The sequence below is a fragment of the Propithecus coquereli genome, unplaced genomic scaffold, assembly GCF_000956105.1.
Source record: "Propithecus coquereli isolate 6110/MARCELLA unplaced genomic scaffold, Pcoq_1.0 Scaffold1, whole genome shotgun sequence".
In the NCBI taxonomy this organism is placed as follows: Eukaryota; Metazoa; Chordata; class Mammalia; order Primates; family Indriidae; genus Propithecus; species Propithecus coquereli.
This window is the reverse complement of record NW_012133857.1, coordinates 11,107,173-11,117,263: the sequence shown is the minus strand read 5'-3', so window position 1 is coordinate 11,117,263 and position 10,091 is coordinate 11,107,173. Positions and strand designations below refer to the sequence as shown.

The window sequence follows — 10,091 nt, the reverse complement described above, 5'->3', positions numbered from 1 at the left end:
AGACAGGGTCTTGCTTTGTCGCCCTGGCTAGAGGGCAGTGGTGGAATCATAGCTGACTGCAACCTCAAACTCCTGGGCTCAATCGATCCTCCTGCCTCAGCCTCCCAAGGCTCGTGCCACCACGCCCGGCTAATTTTTTGTGTGCGTGTGTGAAGATGGGGGTCTCACTCTTGCTCAGGTTGGTCTTGAACTCCTAGGCTCAAGCAGTCCTCCCACCTTGGCCTCCCAAAGTGCTAGGATTGCAGGGATAAGCCACCACGCCCAGCCAGAAACAACTTACTGTTTTTTAAAAAGTGTTTATCCAAGTTTGACCACCATCTCCCCTCCTCCATATGCCACTTGTGAACCTTCCCAAGGACTCTGTTGTTTGTTCTTTGATTCATTGTAATTTTTCTGGCTTAGACAAGTAACAAGTACTTCCATCTATCCAATAATGCTGGGTTTTATGTGTAAGTTATTTTACCAGATTTTTGAGGAGTATGAAGATGAATGGATAAACAAGGGTCTCAGAATTAATTTTAAAATTAAAATGGATTTTAGAAATTAAGTAGCACAACTTTCTTTTTTTTATAATTTAGATGAGTAGTCTGTGGCTCTGGTAGTCTCAAGGTCACACGCAAAGTTACATGGCAGAGCCAAGATTAGAGCCTAGATCTGATTTGTAGTCTTGTTTTCTTTCTTAAACATCCTATTTCTTTCTGGTTTAGATTGCCTTTCTGTCCTGTGATGAGATCTTCAGACAACTATAGACAACATGTATATTTCTTCATTTTTAGAGATTTCCTCGATGTAGCTACCATTAAAAGAATTAGGCATTATGTATACGTGTATATTTTGTTGACTGCCTTTAGCTAGATTTTTTTTTTAACATGTAAAGTTTTTAGAATAGTACCTGGTCCATACATCTCTCTTTTCTCTGTTCTTTCTCCTCCCCCTTGTTTCTCTCTTTCTCTACTTTTTTCTGTTTCCCTCTCACTCTACCTTTTTCCCTCTGTCCTACTCTTCCCCTTTCTCCCTTTCTGTCCTCCCCTAGTCTTTAGCTCCATTCTCAGGCAGTCTTTTGCAAGGTGGGAAAGGTGGCCACTGGCAGCCCAGGCACATCCTTATGGTTAACGATCTAAAATGTCTGTATATCAAATTTCTCCAAAGGACTTTGAGCCTGTTTGTATCACAGGTATATTCCTTTGATGAGGAAAGCAAAGCACTGTGATTGACAGCTGCACTAGAACCAACTAGAGGGGAATAGGGTAGTTTCCATGTAGAAGGGATGCAAGCAGACAAATCTTGGGTTCCACTATATTTAACCTTTGAAGCTATAGTTGCCCCTCCGTAAGTGTGTTCCAGCCAAAGTAGTGTGCTCCTTATTTTTCCATTCTTGCCCATGGCCCAGTTTATCTCTTTCTGAGTCTCCCATCTCCATTTAATTATATCCTCCTAACTATCTTTCCAGGTTCAATTAAGTTCCAATCTCCTACAGGAAGTATTCCTAGATCATCCGATGACCATATTATGTGACCATTATTTAAACTTATATAGTAGCACTTAGTACCTGCTATTGTAGACTTTTATCCTATCTAACCCATAATGGTTGTTGCAGGATTAGCAATAATTTAGCATGTTTCTCATAAATTTCTAAGCACCTTCACATATCCTCTCTCAACCTTAATTAAGTAGATAAGGCAGGCATTAGATGTGCAAACTGACGCGTGTAGAGATTTGCATCGTTGGGCATGTCTTAAACCCTCAACTAGACTAAGACTTGTTTCTTTGTTTTCATAGTGACTAAGCTCAATGAAATGGTGGTGATCTAAGCTCCATGAGAGCAAGACCTTTCACCATTTGGTTTACTGCTGTATGACTAATGCCTGGAATAGTGACTGGCATATACTAGGTGCTTAAATTGATAAATGAATTATCTGGACAAATGTGGCATGGTTTAAACTTTAGGGTTTTAGGCCAGGTGCAATGGCCTGCGCCTGTAATCCTAGCACTCTGGGAGGCCAATGTGGGAGGATAACTTGAGCACAGTAGTTTGAGACCAGCCTCAGCAAGAGTGATACCCCATCTCGACTAAAAATAGAAAAATTAGCCAGGCATCGGGGTACGTGCCTGTAGTCCCACCTACCCAGGAGGGTGAGACAGGAGGATCGCTTGAGCCCAGGAGTTTGAGACTGCTCTGAGCTAGGCTGACGCCATGGCACCCTACACAGGGCAACAGAGTGAGACTCTGTCTGAAATAAAATAAAATAAACTTTAGGATTTTGGATTAGGTAATCCTCTAGGTTCTTTGCACTCTAAAATTCTAAGGTTACCATTGAAAAAAACAGGGAAAGAACCAAGGTATGAAATAGAAGGGTTCACTGATGTAATTTTTTTTGTTAATAATGTGTAAATTATCAGTAGCACTAATGTTGCTTATAAGAAAGCAGCCTGCCAGTTAATCATTTAGAGTAAAATAAGGTAATTCCAACTGATTTTTTCTTGTTTTTCTATTCCTTTTCTTGGACTCCCCATGAGTGATCCAAATCTTGCACACCAGCAGGATACAGCAGACAGGAAAAGAGACTAGAAAGTATTGAAAGGATGGAAGTTTGGCTGGGGAAAAGTGGGGTGCAAAATCCTAATCACTTTTTTTTAATCATTTCAAATTTCATGGTTCTGGTAATTCAGAGCTGCCTGATCACCAGTGGGTTAGTTCTTACAGTCTTATCTCTCTGCTGAGAATTTTACCCAGTGCCTTAGTCTGTCATTTTCAGTCAGCCTTGAGATTACTTTTCCAGCAGTGTCTAAAAACAAATATATGACCTATATAAAATTGGCCCTACATGTCAGCTGAAATGGTGATGAGTACATACGAAGTATTACAGAAAATTGAATTACATAATTAACCCAATTCAACCATAGTCAGCTCTGGGGAACTTAACTTGTGTTGAAATGCCATTTAAGGTGGCTCTCTTAAAGCTAAAAGAGGGACAGAATAGAGAAAGAACACTGGGGAGTTCCAAAAGGAGGCGGTGGGTGAGTGGGGACGTTGAAGGGTTAGAGATGATGCATTTAAACCTCTCGGGGTGCTTAGACATAAATTTACAGGACCCACATTGCAGGATCTTCAAGTCCCCTCTGCAGCATCAGGTAGTAGACTCCATATCTGAACTATACTGCTATGTTGTTGTTTTTCTCCCTGGTCCCAAGTTGTACCTTAACAGGAGGCATATTTACTTTATGGTTTTGTCATTTATTAAGAGTCGACATAGGGAATAACCATATGTAGAGCATCTTTATATACATTGTAAACTATTATTGATGAAAGACAATTATGGTAAGTTTTCATCTTAAAAAGACACTTGTGGCAAATAATGCCTAAAATTAGGAAAAAATCTCTCTTTCGAAGAATTGATTACTTCCTTTTCTTATAACTTGCAACAAACGGAGCCTCTCAGTTACGTGTAGGACAGCTCCCGTGATCTCCAGAGAGAAACAACTCCTACTAGAGGCTCAGGTTGACATATAAGACTCAGGAGTCTTTGCCATTTACAATGTTAACTCTCCCTTCAATGAATGAGTTTCTTAGGGATCAGGTATTTTGCTTATGTAAGAATAATTTTAGTTATAAAATGATAATTCAAATATCTTAATTAAAAATATAGTCTATTATCCCCCTTCCATTCTTGAAGTCATGAAAAATAGCTTAAAGCCTATAGATTTATTATGCTTAAATGAAAACATTTATAAAAGAAAAATCTTCAGACCTATTCTAATTTCTTTTGGGAGATTCTCCTGAAGCAACATTCCAAGGAATGCAAAATCTAAGAAAAATTATCTTGTTTCATTCCTCTTTTCTCTTCTTTCCCCAAACCACTTCTTGTACTTGAAATCAGATTTAAATGGTTCTATGAGACATGAAAATAAAAGGCAAACTTCAAGTGCAAAATTTGCACCTGGAGGCAGCCTGATGAATTGGCTGGTAATAAAGAAGGGATAGTCTTGCTACTTCCCTCGCAGTTTGCCTTAAGGTTACTAGTAGGTGGATTAACCATGGGTCATTTTATAAGTACCCTGTGGCTGAGCCTTACCCTCTTCCCAAGTACATCTTAAAGTCCTGGTCTGTTTTTCCAGCAATAAGGCAGTGGAAGAATTTCAAACTTAAGTACTGTGACTATTTAGCCTCTCAAAACTTCCTTGTGGCCAGGCACAGTGTCTCATGCCTGTAATCCCAGCACTTTGGGAGGCCAAGGTAGGAGGATTACTTGAGGGAGACCAGCCTGGGCAACATAGGGAGACGTCATTTCTGAAAAAAAATATTTAAAAATTAGCTGGGCATAGTGGAATGTACCTGTAGTCCTAGCTACTTGGGAGGCTTGAGCCCACGAGTTTGAGGTTGCAGTAAGCTATGACTGCACCACTGCACTACAGCCTGGGCGACAGAGTGAGACCTTGTCTCAAAAAAAAAAAGAACAACAAAAAAACACAACTTCCTTCAGAATTCCTTTTTCACATCACTTCAACGCCCTTCTTGTCCTCCCTTCTCCAGAAAAGTTCATAGCCCCTAACAAGGTGTATACTGAAAGTAACTTGGAATCTAGACTTTTTTAGAAAACAGCTTTATTGAGGTGTAAATTTACATACCAAAGAATTTACCTATTATAAGTGTACAAGTAAATGATTTTTAGTAAACTTACAGAGTTGTTCAATCATTGCTGAAATCCATTTTTAGAACATTTTTTTACCACCCTAAAAGTTCCCTTCCCCGTTTACAAAATCAATCCCCATTGTGATCTACAGACTCAGGCAACCACTTATCTGTTTCCTGTCTTCATAGTTTTGTCTTTGCTAGAAATTTCACGTAAATGGGCCGGGCGCGGTGGCTCACGCCTGTAATCCTAGCTCTCTGGGAGGCCGAGGCGGGTGGATTGTTTGAGCTCAGGAGTTCGAAACCAGCCTGAGCAAGAGCGAGACCCCGTCTCTACTAAAAATAGAAAGAAATTATCGGACAGCTAAAAATATATAGAAAAAATTAGCCGGGCATGGTGGCGCATGCCTGTAGTCCCAGCTACTCGGGAGGCTGAGGCAGGAGGATCACTTGAGCCCAGGAGTTTGAGGTTGCTGTGAGCTAGGCTGACGCCACGGTACTCTAGCCAGGGCAACAGAGTGAGACTCTGTCTCAAAAAAAAAAAAAAAAAAGAAATTTCACGTAAATGGAATCATGCAATATATATTCTGTATCTTGCTTTTCTCACTTAGCATAATGCTTTTGAGGTTTATCCATTTTGTAGTATTTATCAGTAGTTCATTTCCATTTATAGCTGAATAATATTCCACTGTATGTGTATATCACATTTTCTTTATCCATTCACTGGTTGATAAACGTTGAGTTGTTTCCAGTTTTTAGCTATTATGAGTAATGCTGCTGTGAACCTTCATGTATTAGTCTTAGTGTAGACATGTGTTTTCATTTCTCTTAGATAGATACCTAGGCATGAAATTGCAGATCATATAGTAAGTCTACATTTAATATTTTAAGAAACTGTGAAAGTTCAGAATTAAAACCCTTAACAACCTTCAACAATGATGCCAGGACAAATCAACAGGGGAAGAATAGTTTTTTCAACAAATAGTGCTGGGACAACTGGATAGCTATACGCCAAAGAGTGAAGTTAAGACTCCTACCTAATAACCATATAAAAAAACTAATTCAGGATGGGCGTAATGGCCCATGCCTGTACTCCTAGCACTTTTGGAGGCCAACATGGGAGGATCACTTGAAGTCAGGAGTTCAAGACCAGCCTGAGCAAAAGTGAGACCACTATCTCTACCAAAAATAGAAAAAATTAGCCACGCGAGGTAGCACACGCCTGTAGCCCCAGCTACTCAGGAGGCTTGAGCCTAGGAGCTTGACATTTCAGTGAGCTATGATGATGCCATTGCACTCTAGCCGAGCAAGACTCTGTCTCAAAAAAAAAAACCCAACAAAAAACTAATTCAAAATGGATCATAGAGCTAAGGCGAGAGGTAAAAGTATAAAACTCTTAGAAGAAAACATAGGCATACATTTTTGTGGCCTTGAATTAGTCAATGGTTTCTTAGATATGACACCAAAAACACAAGTGACAAAAGAAAATTAGACTTCATCAAAATTAAAAACTTTTGTGCTGCAAGGACACTGTCAAGGAAGTAAATCTTACATCTCAATATTAAAAAGATGAATAACCCAATTAAAAATGTGTAAAGATAGCTGGGTGTGGTGGCATGCCTATAGTGCCAGCTACTCAGGAGGCTGAGGATCTCTTAAGCCCAGGAGTTCAGAGATGTAGTGCACTATGATCACGCCTGTAAATAGCCACTGCACTCCAGCCTGGGCAAGACCCGGTCTCTAAAAATAAAATAAAATAAATCAAAAAAGAGTGAAAGATTTAAGCAGACATTTTTCCAGAGAAAACAAGGAAATGACTGATAAACACACTAAAAGATGCTTAACATCATAAGTCATTAGGGCAGTGCAAATCAAAACCACAATAATATATTTCATACCTACATTTAGATGGCTAAAATCAAAAACACAAATAATAACAGTTGTTTGTAAAGATGTGGAGAAATTGGAGTCCTCGTACATTGCTGTTGGGATTGTTAAATCATACAGCCATTTTAGAAAATAGTTTGTTCCTCAAAATGTCAAACATAAAAGTTGCTATATGACCCAGCAATTCTACTCCTAGGCATATATCCCCAGAATTGAAAACACATATCCCCACAAAAAACCTGTACATGAATGTTCGTAGCAGCATTATTCACAATAGCCAAAAAGTAGAAACAACCAAATGTAAACCGATGAATGGATAAATAGTGTGGTGTATCCACACAAGGAATATTATTATATTTGGCTATTAAAAGGAATAAAGTTTAGATACATGCTACAACATGGATGAACCTTGAAAACATTGTGCTAAGTGAAAGAAGCCAGTCACAAAAGACCACAGATTAAATGATTGCATTTATATGAAATATCTAGAATGGTCAAATCCATAGAAACAGAAAGTAGACTAGTGATCACCAGGGGTTACTGGGAAGTGGGAAAGGGGAGTGGGTATGGGATTGATTTCTTTTTTGAAGTAAAGAAAATGTTCTCAAGTTAGGTAGTGGTGATGGTTGTATAACTCTGAATATACTAAAAACTACTGAATTCTACACTTGGAGAGGGTGAATTTTGTGTGAACTATACCTCAATAAAGCTGTTATTTAAAAAATAAAAAGAAATCATCAAACTGTTTTCCAAAGTAGTTGTTCATTTCACATCCTCACCAGGAAGTGGAATGTAAGAGGCCTCTAGATTTTTTTTTTTTTTTGCCTGGATACAGGGTCTCCTTCTGTCTCCTGGGCTAGAGTACAGTGATGTCATCATAGCTCACAGCAACTTCAAACTTCTGGGCTCAAAGCTAGGCTGACACCACAGCACTCTAGCCCGGGCAACAGAGCAAGATTCTGTCTCAGAAAAAAAAAACAACTTCTGGGCTCAAGTGATCCTTATGCCTCAGCCTTCTGAGTAGCTGGGGCTACAGGTGCATGCCACCATGCCTGGCTAGTTTTTAGATTTTTTTGTAGAGACGGAGTCTTGCTGTGTTGCTCAGGCTGGTCTTGAACTTCTGGCCTTAAACAATCCTCCTGCCTTGGCCTCCCAAGTTTGGTGAGCCACACAGCCACCTTATTTTGCCCATTTTTAAATTGAGTTGTTTATCTTACAGTTGTTTTATAAGAGATTTTAATCTCTTCTGCATACAAATGTGTTATCTGACTTATAGTCTGCAGATATTTTCTCCAAGTCTGTAGATTCTCTTTTCATTTTCTTAATGAAAAGCAAAAAGTTTTAAATTTTGATGATGTTCAATTTATCCATTTTTTCTTCTATGGATAATGCTTTTGGTGATATGTCTAAGAAATCTTTGCCTAATTCTAGGCCACAGAGATTTTCTCCTATTTATTTTACAAGTTTTTAAAGTTTTAACTCTTATATAAGATCTTTGGTCTGTTTGGAGTTAACTTTTGCATATGGTGTATCAACCTAAAATAATCAAAAGAGTTAGAATCTAGTTTAAAGAGAGTTTATTCAAGCACAAAGTTTGAGGACAGGCTGCCTAGAAAGCACAGATTCCAAAGAATGGAAGTCAGTGTTCCAAAGTCTTTCAATATAGACAAAATTTAGGGAAGCTTAATAGAATTTCAGCATTTTTCTTTGTAAAAATCAGTGCATAGTTACAACGATCTAATTAGTCAAGGTTATCTTTTTCTTTTGGGAAAGGTGTATTAAACATTCCACACTGAAGATATAACAGTCATGGGAGTCTTGGACACCATCTGGTTTGAGTTAAATATAGGACAATAAAGGAGGCAGTTAATCTATAATAAAAATCAGTGATTAGAAATGAGGAAATCTGACCTCTGGTGTCTCCTAGTCATTTGCAGAACAAGAGCAATGTGGGAGAGTTAATCTACATCTAAGAAGCAGAATTGTAATCATGCTATGTGTTTCAGTTTCCAGGGCTTAACTTCCCCTTGGCATAGTAAGTTTAGAGGGTCCTAAAATTTTATTTTCTTTTACTGGTGTGAGGTAAGTGTCATTTCTATACCATTGTTGAAAAAAACTATCCTTTCCCCATTGAATTACACTGGCACCTTTGTTGAAAGCCATTGACCATAACTGTAGGTTCCTGTCTGAACTCTGTTCTGTTCCATTTACCTAAGTGTGTGGTCAATACCACACTGAGTTGGTACATTTATAATAACTTTTGAAATCAAGTAATGTAAGTCCTCCAACTTTATTTTTCTTCAAAATTGTTTTGGCTATTGTAGATTTTTTGCATTTCCATATAAATAAAATGAGCTTGTTAACATCTTAAAAAAAAATTCTGCTAGGATTTTAACTGTAATTTCCTGAATCTGTTGGTCAGTTTGAGAATTGCCATCTTAACAATATTGAATCTTCTATTCTGGTACATGGTACATCTTTTCATTTATTTAGGTCTGGCTTTTTTTTTTAATTCCAGTGCCTGAAATGGTTGCTTTTGACAGTTTTACCCTGTTTTATATTTGTTCTTTTGTGGCAAGAAACACTACCCTCTTCATGCCTACATAACCAAAAGTCGATCTGTAGTGTTTTTTGACCTTAATAACAACCTTATACTTCCAGTACTCTATTTCCTTTTATCATTTATGTATGTATCTGTGTACTTAGAGATGGTGTCTTGCTGTGTCACCTAGGCTGCAGTACAGTACAGTGGCTATTGGCAGGTGTAATCATTGCACATTACAGCCTCAAACTCTTGGGTTCAAGCAATCCTCCCACCTCAGCCTCCTGAGTAACTGTGACTACAGGACTGTACCACCGCACACAGCTCCTTCTGTCTCTCACTTTTAAAAAAAGATTTTCTTGAAAGGCATGAGCTAGATATGATTGTGTTATATTTTACTAGCTGTAATACTTTGTAGAAACTTCACTCTAATGGAGGAGAAAACAGTGGTATCTTGTAACTTTAGTTTCCTGTTTCTGTTGTAAGGGTCTCCAACAGAATTTCTTGAAGAGAAAATGGCCTACCAGGAATATCAAAATAGCCAAAACTGGCCAGAAGATACAAATTTCTGTTTCCAGCCTGAGCAAGTGGTCAATCCCATCCAGACTGGTAAGTGCTCGCTTGCCTGTGACTATCAATTGAGCTATGACATAAACAGGAAAAAGCTACAAGCACTACTCAGAACACTTTTGCCCAAATATAGCTCATATAGCACAACCAAGGTATAATTATTTCCCCTGAACATTCAGTTGACCCTTTCTGTTCCCCATTTATCCTTTCATCCAAGACACTTAAATGTCCTCTAGTTCTCTGTTCTTCAAAGCCTGTTTTGAATAAAAATTATCTGAAATTCATATACGTTGATGACTAAAGGATCAGTAGTACCTTAGAACTTTAAATTCTTACAGAAAGAATTATTACAGTAATAAAAGCACCATTTGTTGAGTGCCTGCTTTGTGCTGGGCACAGTGCCAGAGCCTTTATATACATACTATCTGTGTTTCTTTTTTTTCTTTTTTTTTTTTTTTTTTT

At 38.3% G+C, this 10,091-nt stretch overlaps 1 protein-coding gene across 6 annotated transcripts in view; it reads left to right on the top strand.

Annotated features, from left to right (window-relative positions):
* Nucleotides 1–10,091, top strand: part of MAP4 (microtubule-associated protein 4) — a 251,453-nt gene that overhangs the window by 174,612 nt on the left and 66,750 nt on the right. For 5 of the 6 annotated variants that reach the window (XM_012662867.1, XM_012662792.1, XM_012662942.1 and 2 more), the window contains exon 4: nt 9,546–9,668. In XM_012662867.1, the coding sequence (XP_012518321.1) occupies nt 9,546–9,668 (123 nt within the window). Of the gene's footprint in view, nt 1–8,546; nt 8,600–9,545; nt 9,669–10,091 lie in introns of those variants that run through there. The other variant, XM_012663026.1, reaches the window with a different exon arrangement.